Source organism: Salvelinus namaycush, chromosome 33 (genome assembly GCF_016432855.1).
Source record: "Salvelinus namaycush isolate Seneca chromosome 33, SaNama_1.0, whole genome shotgun sequence".
Lineage (NCBI taxonomy): Eukaryota > Metazoa > Chordata > Actinopteri > Salmoniformes > Salmonidae > Salvelinus > Salvelinus namaycush.
This window is the reverse complement of record NC_052339.1, coordinates 7,857,113-7,876,991: the sequence shown is the minus strand read 5'-3', so window position 1 is coordinate 7,876,991 and position 19,879 is coordinate 7,857,113. Positions and strand designations below refer to the sequence as shown.

General features: G+C 43.5%; 1 protein-coding gene across 1 annotated transcript in view; it reads left to right on the top strand.

The window, feature by feature from the left end:
* Positions 1-215: 215 nt before the first annotated feature.
* LOC120027654 (cadherin-6-like) overlaps positions 216-19,879 on the top strand; it is a 42,043-nt gene continuing 22,379 nt past the window's right edge. Inside the window, exons 1-2 of the mRNA XM_038972649.1 lie at positions 216-452; positions 19,390-19,684. Of these exons, the coding sequence (XP_038828577.1) occupies positions 216-452; positions 19,390-19,684 (532 nt within the window). The remainder of the gene's footprint in view (positions 453-19,389; positions 19,685-19,879) is intronic.

Genomic DNA, 19,879 nt, shown 5'->3' with positions numbered 1-19,879 from the left:
GTGTTCTATGTTCCAGATGCTGGCTGGACCTGGGCCCTAACGGCAGACTGATGGCCCACGCTGCTGCAGACCCACACCCAGACCAGGAGGAGTGACCCAATAACTAAATGTCTGACTAAAGACCACTGATCATTTCACACTAACACCCAGAGGGAAGAGACCATAAACTACAATCAATCTGTGGTTGAAGCTTTGTAACTACTGACCTGGCAGTCATGTTGAGAGGCAGAACTGTCCCTCTCCTGCTGGTCCTCTGGGCGTACCTGTGTTCCCATGGGGACGGGCTGCGGGCCCTGAAGAGGACTACAGGGGGTCGGCGGGGGGCGGCGTTGACGCTGACGGGGCAGGACGCCAACGGAGTGCCTCTGAGACGCTCCAAACGAGGATGGATGTGGAATCAGTTCTTCCTGCTGGAGGAGTACACAGGGTTGGATAACCAGTATGTTGGAAAGGTACAGCATGATGTTAACTCTCTCTTTCACTCTTTTCGTTTTTTTTCTTCATTATAATGAAAAATGTGATGTTGGTTGGTTGAATAAGACATGCATTTGTCAGTAATAACACTATTTCTGCAGTATAATCCATACACCTCACATGTGATCATTTCCCAGAGCGAATTCTGGTCGGGATACTATATCTCACCGTTACACCTAGACAATGATTTGGGTCAATTTAGCATTTTCCCCACTAATGGCCTACTATAAGATTGGGAGAGGGAAAGCTGATCCTGAAGCTGTACCTAGGGGAAAGCTGTACCCGTAGCACTGCCTCCTAGGCTTAGTCAAATGTAGAGTTGTCTGATGTGTTTAGTGCTGACTGTCAGCAACTATATGTGGTAGCTCGGCCGACGTCAACTCCAGTTAGAGTATCAAAGCATCCTACGGAGGTAGCGGACCCCTACAGCCAAACACACAGGCTTCTTACAGCCATTATTTGTCCAACAAAAAACACAACTTTGACCTAGATAGCATTGCGGAGAGTATGCCTACAAGGAAGAATATTAAAAAAGCCCATGCATGACATGCTAGTCAAGATATCACTCTGTCGTACTACGTACTGTAATTGAGGAGACTGTTAAAGTGAAGCATCCCAGCCATTTTAGGACGAGTGAGTGAGGAGGAAGAAAGTGAGGATTCTTTTGTGAGGATTGGGATTTGTCCCATTAAAAGTAGCGCACTATATAGAGAATAGGGTGCCATTTGGGACGCACACATGAATGAATAGGGGATGTTTGCTTTGCATTCGTGACCGGGACGTTAGTCCCTCCGTCCGTCCGTCCAGAGGACAGAGTCATCCAACCCAAATGAGATTCCACAACATAACGTCGTCCCCAAGTGAGACTTGCAGCCTTGCTTCTAAAAGGATTACACAGCTCGTGAACGAACGAAGCAGAGGAGAGGAAGAACAAAAACGAGAAAATAGAAGAAAAGACGGTTAGACAGGAAGAAAAAAAAAGAACACAAAAAAAGACAAGAAATAAAGACAAGAAAAATTATAAAAGAACGTATAAGACGTTCGATATCAAAAGTCAACCACTGGAGCATAATCAACACACTTTATCTCCTTTGAGCACTGATTGATGTGGAGGCTCATCTTTTACTGTGTAAAGTCCTAATAGACAGCACTCACACTCACAGCAACAAACCTTTGAGCTGCGGTGCGGCCGTGGGGATGGAATGAAAACATTTTCTCCAGTCGTTTCATTCTGAACAGAAACACTTTTTATCATTCTATTCCACTGTTCCGACTAGCAAAACAACGTTCTGAACTGGTTCGAACCCCCAAAAAACGAACGGTTTATATCGTTCCTTTCTCTTCCTTATGAGATGTATGTTTTTCATATTTAGCTCCTTAAATTACTTCACCAATCAGTACGGATATAGCTGGAAAGGTAGCTGTTTACATGCGTGATGGACAGACAAGTGTAGCTTATGGCGCAAGATGCGACTTACATTTTACGGGTGGGGAGAGAGCGAGAAAGGATTATTAAGGAGGAGGCTTGAAGCGCTGGGCATCGTGTTATTACATGCATTATCTGAATTAGGTCCACAGAGCTATACCTAGGAGGAGCTTTTTTTATATATGCGTGACCACGCTACTTCTTATCACACTGCGTACACTGCTTGCTCAGCCACACCAGTGTGTCGGAGGAAACACTGTTTGACTGATGACTGAAGTCAACTTGCAAGCGCCCGAGCGTGCCACAAGGAGTTGCTAGAGCGCAATTAGCTAAGGAAAGCCCCCCGGCCAAACCCTCCCCTACCCAGGATGACGCTGGGCCAATTGTGTGCCGTCCTATGGGGCTCCCGATCAAACCCAGGCTGTAATGGCGCCCGAGCACTGTGATGCAGTGCTTTTGACCGCTGCGTCGCTCAGGGACTGAGGAGCGGCTTCTATGGAGGACCTTTGAATGTCTTTTGAGCTTGAACTAGCTAGCTAACAAGCTTGTGTGTGCGGAGCGGCACCAGAATGAAAAACAAGTCTTACCTTTTTGAAGGTAAATTCAACGTAAAACGTGACAGCAAGGCCTAAAGTATCATTAACTAGCATTGAAAAAAGTTGATCAATTATTCTCTAGCTAATTAATATATATCTTCCTATCTTCTGAATCACACTTGTACAGTAGCCTATGGTTCGGAGGGAGAAGGGGCAGGCAGCCTAAACACGCACACACACTGGCAAAGATTTTCAGCTTGCAGGCAGACACTGGAATACGTTTCTGAGTGACAAAGTGGGGGCTTTGCATAGGTGCTTTTTTGCCAGTGTTTTTTGAGGGACGAGAGAAACATTTCTGGAACGTAAAATATTGTTATTAACCGGTTCCCGTGCTTTTCAAATAACGGTTCTGTTTCGGAACAGTATGGATCACTTTCGTTCCAGGTTCCGTTCTGTTCATTGAAAATGTTTGTTGTTTTCGGTTCTGTTCCCTGAACCAGATCCAACCCCTGGTACAGACACACTGAGAAATCTAATTGCCACAGTTGGAGGTTGTTCGTAGTATCTCATGCTCGTTAGTGGCCGAGAACCTGACTTTGAGCGAATCAGAGAGCACGATTCTCCACGTGGGGGAGCTGACAGAAGTGACATGAAAAAGGTAAAAAGAGGGCACTTTTCCCAGTGTAATCCACCCCCTTTTCATCAAAATTGTTCTAACTAAAACAATAAAGCTGTACACTACATATTTTAAGTCTAGATATAAAAGTAATGGGGTGGTAAGTGCAGCATAACGCACACAACACTAAATGCTTTACCAAGCTAGCTATCTAGAAAGACAATGAAGAAATATTTTAATTCACTCTCCATTATTCCATACTGCCAGTGCCAGTTTGCTTGCTAGCTAATGTTAGCTAAACAGTTAGCATCTCAACAGCTAAAAGGGCAGCTGCTTCATTAAAAAACAAATCCATTGTGATTTAATTATAATGTTGCTAACTACGCTAGTTATCTAGTTGTGGCCAACTGGTTACTATCAACAAGAGTTTTCTACAAATTCTAGCTAGCTAGCAGCTTGCCAGTTAGCTTACATTAGCTACAGCAGGCACAAGACTACCATACAAGACTGCCACCTTGTGGTCTGCAGTATTTAAGATTAAACTGTTTTATGTGAACAACAAAAAATTTACTGCCGGGGCCTCCCGGGTGGCGCAGTGGTCTAGGGCACTGCATCGCAGCGCTAGCTGCGCCACCAGAGAATCTGGGTTCGCGCCCAGGCTCTGTCGCAGCTGGCCGCGACCGGGAGGTCCGTGGGGCGACGCACAATTGGCCTAGCGTCGTCCGGGTTAGGGAGGGTTTGGCCGGTAGGTATATCCTTGTCTCATCGCGCACCAGCCACTCCTGTGGCGGGCCGGGCGCAATGTGCGCTAACCAAGGTGGCCGGGTGCACGGTGTTTCCTCCAGCACATTGGTGCGGCTGGCTTCCGGGTTGGAGGCGTGCTGTGTTAAGAAGCAGTGCGGCTTGGTTGGGTTGTGTTTCGGAGGACGCATGGCTTTCGACCTTCGTCTCTCCCGATCCCGTACGGGAGTTGTAGCGATGAGACAAGATAGTAATTACTAACAATTGGATACCACGAAATTGGGGAGAAAAGGGGGTAAAATTTAAAATATATATATATTTTTTTACTGACAGTCTGGGCAGAGGTGCTAAGTAGCCTACCTATCAGCAGTCAGATTTCTTTGTGTGTCTGACCCTTAAATTAAGAGCCTTTCTACTGAAGATAGACACCATTTAGGCATTAAGCCATGGAGGAGTGTTTCACTTAATGAAGCCTTTCTGAGCGATGTGTGTTATCACACAAATACACACAGAATCCGGGACCTTTGCGCACGCGTGCACACACACACACACACACACAGTCTTGTACAGCTAACTTTGTGGGGACACCAATTCAGTCCCATTCAAAACCCTGTTTCCCCTAAACCTAACCCGTACTCTTAACCCTACAGTAACCCTAACCCAAGAACCTAACCTGACACTAATTCTAACCTTATCCCTAAACACATTAGAAATAGCATTTGACATGTCCCCAGTTGGTCAAATTTTTTTTGTTTACTATTCTTGTAGGGACTTCTGTTCCCCACAAGAATAGTTAGACGCACGCACGCACGCACGCACACACACACATCACAGGCTCCAAATCGGAGCAACACAAAAGGGAAACCTTTTGTCATTGAGGTTGACTCTATCTGAGTGAGGGAACACAGCACAGAACAATACCATTTTTGTTAGAGAAGGAGAGAATTAATTGGAAATAACACAATGGCAGGTTATAAACAAGGGCTGAGTCCCAAATGGCACCCTAAGGGCCCTCGTCAAAAGTATTGCACTATATAGGGACTAGGGTGCAATTGGGGATGCAGCCAAGGGGTTGCTTCTCTTGCTTTAGACACAGATAAAATTATGAAACTACTGCAGTTGAATTAGCGCCTCCTCTTCCCCCAGCTTTCCCCTTATCCCTCCTTTAAAAGTTATCCTATTAACTCCATCTCCGGAGTTATTTATGATTTCTTTATTGGGTTCTGAAATGCTAACAAATTAAATCAGATGAAATCTCTCCCGAACAAAGGTATGAATAAAACAAAGGCAGATGAATGAAGGAGATGCATGAAAGGATGGAAAAGGAGAAAAATAAACGACTGGAGAAGTAAACCATAGCCCAGTCAGTGTTACTGGTTTTATGTGTCCCTAATAGCACCCTATTCCCTACATAGTGCACTACATTTGACCAGAGCCCTATGGGCACTTCTCAAAAGTAGTGCAGTAAATAGGGAATAGGGTGCCATTTGGGACGCATATATTGGTTGTTGTCTTGGTGTGTACGGGCCGGGTGGTTGGTTTTCCTGGAGGAAGAAAAGAGAATCATCGTACAGTGAGTCTCATTAGCAGTCGAGCCGCATATCGTACCTCAGAGAGCCTGGGCTGTCACTGGGGGAGAGTTTGTTTGCTTATTTCATTATTTTCCTGCTTTACCAAAGGGCACATTCCTAGTGAAAATGGTTAATGGCCTGTGGTTGAGGAGTATTTGTGCTGTACGATCATATCTCATAAAGTATTTACAGACCCTGATAGGCCCCAGTGGTTCGCTAGGCCTGGTGGGTATGGTCTCTTCCCGCATCCCAAGCAAGCAGTTATATTCTATCTATATTCTCCCCCCGAGCTCCCCTCTGCTCCTCTCCCTTCACCACCCGGCCCTGCTTACCCCACAGTAATGGGCCGGAAATGAATGGAAAGAAGCAAATTAGAGGCATAATAATGCACAGGGTTAGGCTGGCATCCCACCCCTAGTTAGTCTAGCTGTGTTTGAGTCAGTGTCTGCCTGAAACATACATAGCTTGCGTCCCAAATGGCACCCTATTCCCTACATAGTGCAATGTGTTTGACCAGAGCCCTATCAAAAGTAGTGCACTTCATAGGGACTAGGGTGTCATTTGGGACAAACCCGTAGGCTATGTGGGGAGCAGTCCAGCCTCAGAGTCCCCAAGGGGGGGGGCTCTTCTCTGTTCTCGGCTTCTTTTCATGCTCCCCCATCCCCAGCTGCTCACCTTGGCATAGAGAGGGGTATGAGTTTGTAATATGGCACACACAGAAGCTCTTTCGGCATCTGTGCCATGGCAACGCCTCGGTCTCCGGCGGCGACCTGGAGCACACATTTGCTGTGTTTGTTGATTAAGGCGATAAGCCCCTGTCTGCCTAGTGTATGTGAGTGTGTGAGTGTGTGAGAGAGAGTGACAGAGAGACTCACATATGCCCTGGCCGTGAACAGATTAACAGGCCCAAGCCCCACTAATGCAACCCCCCCAAAGCCCCATCCTGTAACCTGAGAGGTAATGTATCAGATGCTCAACATACTCTGCTCACACCTACTGTAATGGTCTGGGCCTAAATCACACGAAAACAACACTAGACACTATGGAACACAAAGCTTTTACTGTCTCATCCTGGAATATACAAGGTCTGAGGTCATCTGCCTTTGGCCTAAAGAGCAGGAACCCAGACTTCATCAAAGAAATTGTAAATATAGACGTGGCATCCTACAAGAAACATGGTATAGAGGAGACGGACCCAGACCTAAATGCCAGAACTGGACAAGAACCTGACACCCTCAGCACACAGGGGGACAAACACCTACTTGGAGGTAACAGTAGTCCCTCCCAAATATGCCCCCCCTAGACAAAACTATGACAAAACAACCAACAAAAATGAGTCACAACTCCTGCAGATCTGTCATACGCTGTGTCTGTACATAGTCAATGGTAGGCTCCGAGGAGATTCCTATGGTAGGTACACCTACAGCTCATCCCTTGGCAGTAGTACTGTAGATTACTTTATCACTGACCTCAACCCAGAGTCTCTAAGAGCATTCACAGTCAGCCTACTAACACCCCTATCAGATCACAGCAAAATCACAGTCTACCTGAACAGAGCAATATTCAAAACTGAGGCATCAAAGCCAAATGAACGGCACAATATTAAGAAATGCTTTAGACTGAAGGAAAGTAGTGTAGAAACCAACCAAAAAACAATTAGGCACCAACAAATTCAAGCTTTTTTAGACAACTTCCTGGACAAATCATTTCACTGTAATAGTGAAGGTGTAAACTTGGCAGTAGAAAGCCTAAACAGTATCTTTGACCTTTCAGCTTCCCTATCAAATAAAAAACTGTCAAGCATACAATCTAAGAAAATTAACAACAATGAGGCCTGTTCTGTTGATGGTATCCTTCATGAAATAATCAAATATACAGACCACAAATTCCAATTGGCTATACTTAAACTCTTTAACATCATCCTCAGCTCTGGAATCTTCCCCAATATTTGGAACTAAGGACTGATAACCCCAACCCACAAAAGTGGAGAGACATTGATCCCAATAACTACCGTGGGATATGTGTCAACAGCAACCTTGGGAAAATCCTCTGCATTATCATTAACAGCAGACTTGTACATCTCCTCAGTGAAAACAATGTGCTGTGCAAATGTTAAATTGGCTTTTTACCAAGTTACTTTATGACAGATAACGTATTCACCCTTCACATCCTAATTGACAAAAAAACAAACGAACCAAAACAGAGGCAAAGTTCTCATGCTTTGTTGACTTCAAGAAAGCGTTTAACTCAATGTGACATTAGGGTCTGCTATACAAATTCATGGAACGTGGTGTTGGGGAAAAACATACAACATTATAAAATCCATGTGCACAAAGTGTGCGGTTAAATTTTGCAAAAAAGACACACTTTTCTTTCCACAGGGCAATGGGGAGAGACAGGGATACAACTTAAGCCCGACCCTCTTCAATATATATATAAACGAATTGGCAAGGGCACTAGAACAGTCTGCAGCATCCAGCCTAACCCTACCAGAATCTGAAGTCAAATGTCTACTGTTTGCAGATTACCTAGTGCTTCTGTCCCCAACCAAGGAGGGTCTACAGCAGCACCTAGATCTTCTGCACAGATTCTTTCAGGCAGAAGGCCGATACCCGCTAATTATCAAAATCCAGAAAAGAGGCGCTCAATTCTACAACCACCTAAAAGGAAGCGATTCCCAAACCTTCCATAACAAAGCCATCACCTACAGAGAGATGAACCTGGAGAAGAGTCCCCTAAGGAAGCTAGTCCTGGGGCTCTGTTCACAAACACAAACAGACCCCACAGAGACCCAGGACAATCATGACCCAATCAAATCATGTGAAAACAAAAAGATAATTACTTGACACATTGGAAAGAATGAACAACAAAAAAACAGAGCAAACTAGAATGCTATTTGGCTCTAAACAGAGTACACAGGGGCAGAATACCTGACCGCTGTGATTGACCCACAATTAACGAAAGCTTTGACTATGTACAGATTCAGTGAGCATAGCCTTGCTATTGAGAAAGGTCGCCATAGGCAGACCTGGAGACCAAGAGAAGACATACTATCCACATACTGTCCACAAAATGAGGCGGAAACTGAGCTAAACTTCCTAACCTCCTGCCAAGTGTATGACCATAGAGACACATATTTCCTTCAGATTACACAGACCCACAAAGAATTTGAAAACAAATCCAATTTTGATTAAACTCCTATATCTATTGGTTGAAATACCAAAGTGTGCAATCATAGCAGCAAGATTTGTGACCTTTTGCCACAAGAAAAGGGCAACCAGTGAAGAACAAACACCATTGTAAATACAACCCATATGTATGTTTATTTATTTTCCCTTTTGTACTTTAACTATTTGCACATTGTTACAACAGTGTATAAAGACATAATATGACATTTGAAATGTCTCTATTATTTTGGAACTTGTGTGAGTGTAATATTTAATGTTCACTTTTTATTGCTTATTTCACTTTTGTTTATCCATTTCACTTGCTTTGGCAATTGAAACATATGTTTCCCATGCCAATAAAGCCCCTTGAATTAAATTGAGAGAGAGAGACAGAGAGATTAGGGAACTTTAGCAATGTGTCTCTCCTGTGTGTGCATGCATGTGTGTGGTGTGTGTCTCCTGTGCGTCCCTCTGCGTTATGGGGTGTGATGAGGTCGGGCAGTGACGAGGCTGTTGAACATCTGTCTGACAGTGTTACAGGGAGCAGGACGAGATGTCTGAATAAGATACTAGGGGCCCGTCCCAAATGGCATCCTATTCCCTATATAGTGGAATAATATAGTGCTCTGGTCAAAGTAGTGCAGTGTATAGGGCATAGGGTGCTATTTGGGACACAGCTTAGGCCAATACTCCTATCTCTTGCTCTCTCTCCTCTTCCCTCTCCCCTAACTGCTGTCAGTCAGAATCGTTTAAGACTTCTCTCTCCCGCTGAGTCAGCTGTGGAATCATATTTTTATCATTTCGTTGCTGTAGTTACTTTCTTTGTTCCGAATTCTGTCAGCAAAGTAATATTCAAATTAGAGGAGAAAATAAATTCAGCTGCAACGTGAGTCCAAAATTTGAAAAAGTTTATATGAAAGAAAAAAATACATGCTTACTTGATTCATTCCCAACATGTTATTCTGAAATATATGTTTAACAATCAAGTGTTTATTTATTAAAATCTATTACAGTTTATTTTGAATTTACAATTGATGCCAGGAAGGCTAGTTGGTGTCTATATGAGTCAACTAAGTCCCTATGGGCCCTAGTCAAAAGTAGTGCACTACATAGGCGATAGGTTGCCATTTGGGAAACACTCAGACTATTGGCGGAGACCACAGGGCTAAAAGGGTAACTGGCTGGTTGGACTAAGGGTCTTGTCTAAAACCATAAGCATGCCCAATAATGCTGTGATACTCAAATGGCAGCCAAATGTGTCTACCATGACATTTGCTGTGCTAATAACATACAAAATAATACAATATTCCATCTCCCATCTCCTTAAAAATTATGTGATGAAAAAAATGTTTAATGTATGAATTAATATATTATTATCATTCATAAATGTTATGATTAATGGATCTTGCAGAGTTTATTTATTGATATACAGTATATCTTTATTTTATTTTTTGGGGTGGGGTGGGGGGGGGTAAATCAGATTTAATATTTTGCTGATTGATTGTGGCTTCGATCAGTGTAATTGTCTGCATCATTTCAAATCCACAATATGTTTTGGGTAAATATATATACAGTACCAGTCAAAAGTTTGGACAGACGTATTCATTTACTTATTTTACTATTTTCTACATTGAAATAACACATATGGAATCATGTAGTAACCAAAAAAGTGTTAAACAAATCAAAATGTATTTTATATTTGAGATTCCTCAATGTTGCCACCCATTGCCTTGATGACAGCTTTGCACACTCTTGGCCTTCTCTCAACCAGATTCACCTGGAAGGCTTTTCCAACAGTCTTGAAGGAGTTCCCACATATGCTGAGCACTTGTTGGCTGCTTTTCCTACACTCTGCGGTCCAACTCATCCCAAACCATCTCAATTGGGTTGAGATCGGGTGATTGTGGAGGCCAGGTCATCTGATACAGCACTCCATCAAATGTATTTATATAGCCCTTCTTACATCAGCTGATATCTCAAAGTGCTGTACAGAAACCCAGCCTAAAACCCCAAACAGCAAGCAATTCAGATGTAGAAGCACGGTGGCTAGGAAAAACTCCCTAGAAAGGCCAAAACCTAGGAAGAAACCTAGAGAGGAACCAGGCTATGAGGGGTGGCCAGTCCTCTTTTGGCTGTGCCAGGTGGAGATTATAACAGAACATGGCCAAGATGTTCAAATGTTCATAAATGACCAGCATGGTCAAATTATAATAATCACAGTAGTTGTCGAGGGTGCACCTCAGGAGTCACCCTCGACAACTCAGCACCTCAGGAGTAAATGTCAGTTGGCTTTTCATAGCTGATCATTAAGAGTATCTCTACCGCTCCTGCTGTCTCTAGAGAGTTGAAAACAGCATGTCTGGGACAGGTAGCACGTCCGGTGAACAGGTCAGGGTTCCATAGCCGCAGGCAGAACCGTTGAAACTGGAGCAGCAGCACGGCCAGGTGGACTGGGGACAGCAAGGAGTCATCACGCCAGGTAGTCCTGAGGCATGGTCCTAGGGCTCAGGTCCTCCGAGAGAGAGAAAGAAAGAGAGAATTAGAGAGAGCATACTTAAATTCACACAGGACACCGGATAAGACAGGAGAAGTACTCCAGATATAACAGACTGACCCTAGCCCCCCGACACAAACTACTGCAGCGTAAATACTGGAGGCTGAGACAGGAGGGGTCAGGAGACACTGTGGCCCCATCCGATGATACCCCCGGACAGGGCCAAACAGGCAGGATATAACCCCACCCACTTTGCCAAAGCACAGCCCCCACACCACTAGAGGGATATCTTCAACCACCAACTTACCATCCTGAGACAAGGCCGAGTATAGCCCACAAAGATATCCGCCACGGCACAACCCAAGGGGGGGCGCCAACCCAAACAGGAAGATCTCGTCAGTGACTCAACCCACTCAAGTGATGCACCCCTCCTAGGGACGGCATGGAAGAGGACCAGTAAGCCAGTGACTCAGAGAGACTTAAAGGTTGAGACCGAGTCTGCGTCTCTCACATGGGTAGGCAGACCATTCCATAAAAATGGAGCTCTATAGGAGAAAGCCCTGCCTCCAGCTGTTTGCTTAGAAATTCTAGGGACAATTAGGAGGCATGCGTCTTGTGACCGTAGCGTACGTGTAGGTATGTACAGCAGGACCAACTCGGAAAGATAGGTAGGAGCAAGCCCATGTAATGCTTTGTAGGTTAGCAGTAAAACCTTGAAATCAGCCCTAGCCTTAACAGGAAGCCAGTGTAGGGAGGCTAGCACTGGAGTAATATGATCAACTTTTTTGGTAGTAGTCAGGATTCTAGCAGCCGTATTTAGCACTAACTGAAGTTTATTTAGTGCTTTATCCGGGTAGCCGGAAAGTATAGCATTGCAGTAGTCTAACCTAGAACTAACAAAAGCATGGATTCATTTTTCTGCATCATTTTTGGACGGAAAGTTTCAGATTTTTGCAATGTTACGTAGATGGAAAAAAGCTGTCCTTGAAACAATCTTGATATGTTCGTCAAAAGAGAGATCAGGGTCCAGAGTAACGCCGAGGTCCTTCAGTTTTATTTGAGACGACTGTACAACCATAACGATTAATTGTCAGATTCAACAGAAGATCTCTTTGTTTCTTGGGACCTAGAACACACATCTCTGTTTTGTCCGAGTTTAAAGGTAGAACGTTTTCAGCCATCCACTTCCTTATGTCTGAAACACAGGCTTCTAGCGAGGGCAATTTTGGGGCTTCATCATGTTTCATTGAAATGTACAGCTTATGTTTTCGATTGACATCCCCAAGAGGTAAAATATATAGTGAAAACAATAGTGGTCCTAAAACGGAACCTTGTCCTTCTTCGTCAAAAAGCCCTTACACAGCCTGGAGGTATGTTGGGCCATTGTCCAAAACAAATGATAGTCCCACTAGGCGCAAACCAGATGGGATTGCAAATTTGGACTCCAGACCCAGGGACAGATTTCCACCGGTCTAATGTCCATTTCTTGTGTTTCTTGGCCCAAGCAAGTCTCTTCTTCTTATTGGTGTCCTTTAGTAGTGATTTCTTTGCAGCAATTCGACCATGAAGGCCTAATTCACGCAGTCTCCTCTGAACAGTTGATCTTGAGATGTGTCTGTAACTTGAACTCTGTGAAGAATTTATTTGGGCTGCAATTTCTCAGGCTGGTAACTCTAATGAACTTATCCTCTGCAGCAGAGGTAACTCTGGGTATTCCTTTCCTGTGGCGGTCCTCATGAGAGCCAGTTTCATCATAGCGCTTGATGGTTTTTGCAACTGCCCTTGAAGAAACTTTAAAAAATTTGAGATTTTCCTGACAGACTGACCTTCATGTCTTAAAGTAATGATGCACTGTTGTTTCTCTTCGCTTATTTGAGCTGTTCTTGCCATAATATGGACTTGGTATTTTACCAAATAGGGCTATCTTCTGTATACCACCCCTACCTTGTCATAGCAAAACTGATTGTCTCAAACACATAAAAATTCCGCAAATTAACTTTTACCAAGTCATACCTGTTAATCGAAATGCATTCCAGGTGACTACCTCATGAAGCTGGTTGAAAGAATGCCAAGAGTGTGATGTCTTCACAATTATTCTACAATGTAGAAAATTGTAGAAATAAAGAAAAAACCTTGAATGAGTAGGTGTGTCCGAACTTTTGACTGGTACTGTATATCTTTAAATATATTTTCCTTCTTTATTATATATTCCCAAACCCTGCCACCCCTCCCCTAATTGGAGTAAGCTAATGGACAACAATACTTAGGCTTCCACTTCCAGCTTATACATACTACATTAATTTCATGGACAGTATATTTTACGTTAGTTATTTTTGTTTGTTTTTAGTCCCAGCCTTCAGCTAACCTCAACTACTCCCATCTGTATCGCTGAAGACCATCCAGTTTTAATTTGTAACTACCATATATGTTTCTACTGTGCTGGTATTTTTTACAAATGTTCTGAACCTTTCTACTCTCATAGTTTCATAGCTTGTAAATGAAATATAAGATTATTATTATACTATTGATTGATTGACTATGACTTTTCAAATCACGCAGCAGTGCTATTTGCAGAGTTAGCTCCAAGTAAATGTTGCAATTTTTCAGCCGTTATTGAACATGTGTCCAAAAACAAGCAGTAACAAAACAAATGATCTAATGATCTAATGATTCTGTCTCTTTGCAAAAAAATCAACAGAACTGGGATGGTTGTATCCCCCATATTTATAACATTCTATTGGTTGCAAGAATTTAGTATTATATTTTAAAATGGTAAAACTCAAAGTTTTGAATCTGGCATCGTTTTGTATAAATGTTTCATAAACCGTGTGCCATGGAATCGGTACATCGAAAATCTCCTCCCAACTATTTTGCAACCTGTACGGCACAGCTGTCCATTTTTTGGTCCTTAAATGAAACTGTTATACTTTTTTATTTATCACAATTTTCTCTTTAGCCAATTTTGGTCTTTAATGCAGGTCCGACAGATAAGTTCTTTACCTTCTCCCCTTTCCACTTGCCTCCTCCATATTTGCTGTAACATTGCAATAAATTGGTTGTAATTTTGGATAGAGCAGACATTTCCAAATATTCTTGTTAACTGCATGTGTGACAACTCCACCAGTCCTATTTATGATAAAATTTACAAAAATTATCGTTTTAGATTTTATTTCTCCCCCCCAAAATTATTTTGATCAATTAGTATATTTGAGTTTACCCATAATATTTGTTATGGTATTTGTTCTGTCTTTTCTGGTAGATTAAATAGAAATGTCAACCAGTTTTCTATTGCTTGTTTTAGCCAAATTTCTGCACTGCTAGAGCTGCCCGGTCAACTGTAAGTGCTGTTATTATGAAGTGGAAACGTCTAGGAGCAACAACGGCTCAGCCACGAAATGGTAGGCCACACAAGCTCACAGAACGGGACCGCCAAATGCTGAAGCGTGTAGTGCGTAAAAATCATCTGTCCTCAGTTGCAACACTCACTACAGAGTTCCAAACTGCCTCTGGAAGCAACGGCAGCACAAGAAGTGTTAGTCGGGAGCTTCATGAAATGGGTTTCCATGGCCGAGCAGCGGCACACAAACCTAAGATCACCAAGCGCAATGCCAAGAGTTGGCTGGAGTGGTGTAAAGCTTTCCACCGGTGGACTCTGGGGGTACATGCAATACCATCGGGGGTACGCCAAATAAACATGTGATTCACATTTTTTTTATCACATTTTCAAACAGTCCATTTATATTTTCCAACGGGGTTATGCATTTGGGTGAGGTTTTTTTCTCGCTTGAGTAGCCTCGTTTCACTGCCTAAAATGTAATTAAACCATTTAGTGTTAAGCGAAATAATAACACAATGTCAAATACAGGTAGCCTAGTCAAATAATTAACATCCGATCACATTAACCGTTACTCTCTTGCGGGAATTCCACTAACTGTCGTATGTAGCCAAATGTAGCTGCTACTCATTCCGTTTGCTCGAAAATGTATAAATGGTTAAAAGTAGTAAGGCCTGCGTCCATAGAGACACATACCAGCTCTACTGGTAGTACTGCACCTGCACCTGTCGACGACACAAGTTGTTCTGCTTCCACGAGCACATCCAATGCTAGCATCAGTAATTCTACATTTGTTGTTAGCCCATCGAGCATGGACACTGACAGTTGTGAATCTGATGCAGCCGAAGAGCTACTGCCCCCTTACCCGGGAAAGCACCGAACAGACTGGGACGTTGGACCATTGAAGAGGCGCAAATATGATGAGAACTACATTGATTTGGGGTTCACTTATATTGGGAGTAGTGCCTTTCCTCAGCCACAGTGTGTTATATGTGCAAAAGTACTATCTCACAACTCAATGAAAACTTCACTGTTGCGCAGACATTTAGAAACAAAACATGCCAATTTGAAAAATAAGCCACAGGAGTTTGAGCGAGAATTAAGATGACTTTCGAGTAGTAAGACATGTATAAAAGCAACAGATAGCATTAATAAGAAGGGTCTAGAAGCGTCTTATGGTGAGCTACCGAGTGGCTAGGACAGGCAAGCCCCATACTGTTGTGGGAGACTTAATTCTTCCTACTGCCGCGGATATGGCTGGGACAATGCTGGGGGAAAAGGCCAAAAAAACTATACAGACAATGCCTTCATCAAACAACACTGTTTCACAATGCATCAGTAACATGGCAGGAGATGTTTTGAAACAATTATTGCTTCGCATACAAGCCAGTGAATTCTATTGGTTACAGCTGGATAAGTCAACAGACGTGGCGGGCCTGGCACAGCTCCTGGTATATGTCCGTTACGTTTATGGGGGGTCAATTAAGGAAGACATCCTCTTCTGCAAACCACTGGAAACCAGGACAACAGGAGAGGATATTTTGAAAGTACTATACAGCTTTGTGACATCAAATGGACTTTGGTGGTCAAGATGTGTTGGTATCTGTAATGATGGCGCAAAAGCCATTACAGGGAGACATAGTGGAGTGTTAACGTGCGTGCAAGCAGTTGGTCCCGACGCCACTGGGGTACACTGCAGCATCCACCGAGAGGCTCTTGCTGCCAAGGGAATGCCTGACAGCTTGAAATATGTTTTGGACACTACAGTGGAAATGGTTAACTCTGTTAAAGAAAGGCCCCTGAACTCTCGTGTATTTTCTGCATTATGCAATGTAATGGACAGCGACCATGTAACGTTTTTACAACACAGAAGTGCGCTGGTTATCAGGGGGCAAAGTATTGACAAAAAAAATTTAATTGAGAGACGAGCTTAAAGTTTTCTTTACGGTCTATAATTTTCACTTGTCTGACCGCTTGCACGATGACGAGTTTCTCACACGACTGGCCTATCTGGGTTATGTTTTTTCTCGCCTGAATGATCTGAATCTAGGATAACAGGGACTCTCCGCGACTATATTCAATGTGCGGGACAAAATTGAGGCTATGATTAAGAAGTTGGCGCTCTTCTCTGTCTGCATTAACAAGGACAACACACAGGTCTTTCCATCATTGTATGATTTTTGTGTGTGCAAATAAACTCAAGCTTATGGACAATGTCAAATGTGATATAGCGAAGCACCTAAGTGAGCTGGGTGCGCAATTACACAGGTACTTTCCCGAAACAGATGACACAAACAACTGGATTCGTTATCCCTTTCATGCCCTGCCTCCAGACCACTTACCGATATCTGAACAAGAGAGCCTCCTCGAAATTGCAACAAGTGGTTCTGTGAAAATGAATCAATGAATGAATTCAATGAACACATTTAAGGTTTTATATGCAAGATGGTTAAATAAAATGATTGATTATTATTTGTGCCTTGGTCCTATAAGAGCTCTTTGTCACTTCCCACGAGCCGGGTTGTGACAAACTCACTCATTCTTATGTTTAATAAATGTATGGTATAGTGTGTGTGTGGCAGGCTTACAATGATGGCAAAACTACAACATTTCAGAGTGCGCTGACCCTGGTGCTAGAGGGGGTACACAGCTGGAGGTTGAATGTTTGAACGGGTAGGGGACTATAAAATGTTTGCGAACCACTGCTGTGGAGTGATTAATCATGCTTCACCATCTGGCAGTCCGGCAGACAAATCTGTGTTTGGCGGATGCCAGGAGAACGCTACCTGCCCCAATGCATAGTGCCAACTGTAAAGTTTGGCGGAGGAGGAATAATGGTTTGGGTCTGTTTTTCATAGTTCGGGCTAGGATCCTTAGTTCCAGTGAAGGGAAATCTTAACGCTACAGCATACAATTACATTCTAGACGATTCTGTGCTTCCTACATTGTGGCAACAGCTTGGGGAAGGCCCTTTCCTGTTTCAGCATTACAATGCCCCCGTGCACAAAGTGAGGTCCATACAGAAATGGTTTGTTTAGGTCGGTGTGGAAGAAATTGACTGGCCTGCACAAAGACTGAGATGCAGTGCCTTAGACTGCCGCGCCACTCGAGATAGGGGCCCATCCTTTAAAAAGAGCACGATGCCACCTACAGTACAGAACCAGATCCGCAGGCAGCATCATTTCGAATGCCTTCGCCTCGGTTTAACTGCATTTAGTTTTTTGTTGTTGTTGTTACTCATAACAATGGCCTGTAGTAGGAAGTCTACATTTTTGTCACTCACTCACTCATCCAACCCCTCCCAAACAAACCCCCCCCCACACACACACACACAAGCTCAATTGTTCAACAGTTTATCTTGCAGATTTGGTTGATGTTGCCTTTCCAAACTATTGTCTCGTAACCAATTATGATTTTTTGGACTATGGGATGCCCTACAGAACAGAAATGCGCTCCACAAAATACCAAATGTCTCCTATAGAGCTAGTGGCCGTAACACTGAAGCATAGTCCTCGTGTGCATCCCAAATGGCACCCTATTCCCTAGTGCACTACTTTTGAACATAGTGCCCCTCCTTTGCTCTCTATTTCATTATGAAGTGATATCAAGGAGGACGGAGGATGAAGGGCCCCGCATCTACTTGTGGAGGACGCCTGGTGGCCATGCTCATTGCACATGTGGCTGCGCTCTTCCCCCGGTGACGCTTTAATTACATTTTCAATAGAAATTGATCAGGGGCCATTGTGAATGCACGTCTGGCTGCTGGATTGATTTCTGGGAGAGGTTTTTCTCCTAATTTGAGTAGGAGGCACCCAGATTGGGACGTAAATGAACTTCCATCATAGCGAGGGGTGGTGGAGTGGGTGACTGAAAGAGGAGGGAGACGGAGGGGTCACAAACAGTGGCAGACAGAGAAAGACGCACGCAGGGCTGTAATGAGGCATTGCGAGCTAAAGCAGTTTGGAAGATAATGATGTTGAAGAACTTTATTTTCACTCAACTGACTTTCTGACTTTTCAGATGGTTCGGCACAGCAGAACCACACACATAAACAGTCAGTAGCTAGCTTATTCCCAACGTGGTTATCATAGCTTTCACTTAGTGTATCTTTCAGTGTTTACAACAAGCAAATGCAGCAATCTTAAAGATACTAATGTTAAAAGGCAGCCATTTTGCTTCCACAGCTTTGTTTTCACACAGAACACAATGAATTAGTAATATTAAGCCTTCCAGCACCTGGAATAAAAAGCCATTCATATGCCATAACGAGAGAGAAGGAAAGATAGGAAGAGAGAGAGGAGGTTGCATACTGTCTTTATCCCAAATGGCTCCCCTTTTCCTACTGTACTGTATTTAGGGAATAGGGTGCCATTCTGTTGCGGTGCTCTTCCATGTGACTGACTCCACTGACTGCACAATCTAATATACTCCGTCTGTCCAGAACCAGAAGCTAGCAAGTCACACACCACATATGGTCACACACACACACTCAGAGGTCACACCCACCACTCCGATAGCTCCTCAGCTGACACACATACTGTACGCATCACACACACAGACAGATACCGTATATCTGCATATGTGGAAAGATGCATTTGGTCATTTGTATGTTTATTTGCATATACTGTATGCGCACTGTGTTCTTGTGTGCATGCAAACGTGTCTGCCTCTGCCCTTTACTTCCATCTTCAATTATCACCATGTCCTTGGTGGTTAAAATAAATAGAAAGGAGGGAAGACAGGATGAGGAAAAAGAGGAAAGACAAGGGTTGTGTCCCAAATGGCACCCTATTCCCTATATATTGCATTTCCTAAGTAATGCATTATATAGGGAATAGGGTGCCATTCAGGACGCAGACAAGCTTTTGATGAGTTCCCGGAGATAAATATGTTGAGGGGATTTGGTGGCTGAATTAAAATGTCAGCGCAAGCTAAGCTGTTGTTCATGCATAAAGAATCACATCTTTTTTATTGTGATCTAGTGCTACTGAGTACTGACTTCCTCCGCTATGTTTCTCATCGCTCCACAGCTCCACTCAGACGGGGACCGGGGTGACGGTAGCATACGGTACGTCCTGACTGGCGACGGAGCCGGTACTCTGTTCATCATTGATGAGAACTCAGGAGATATCCACGCCACTAAGAGGCTAGACCGGGAGGAGAAGGCCTACTACACACTCCGGGCCAAGGCCGTCAACAGAATCACTAACACCTCTCTAGAGGGAGAGTCAGAGTTTCTTATCAAGATCCATGACATCAACGACAATGAACCCAAGTTTACCAAGGATCCCTACTTCATACACGTACCTGAGATGTCCCCACTGGGTACGTATGAACACCTAACCCCTACTTCACACATGTAAAGATCTCCCCACTGGGTACATATGAGATCCTACATCACAAATGTACCTGAGATGTCCCCACTATTTGAATATTTGCCAGTTTGCTATAGCAGGAAAATAATCTTGTGGCAACAGGAAATGTGAATTACTATAGGGATTATAATTAATGGACATTTTT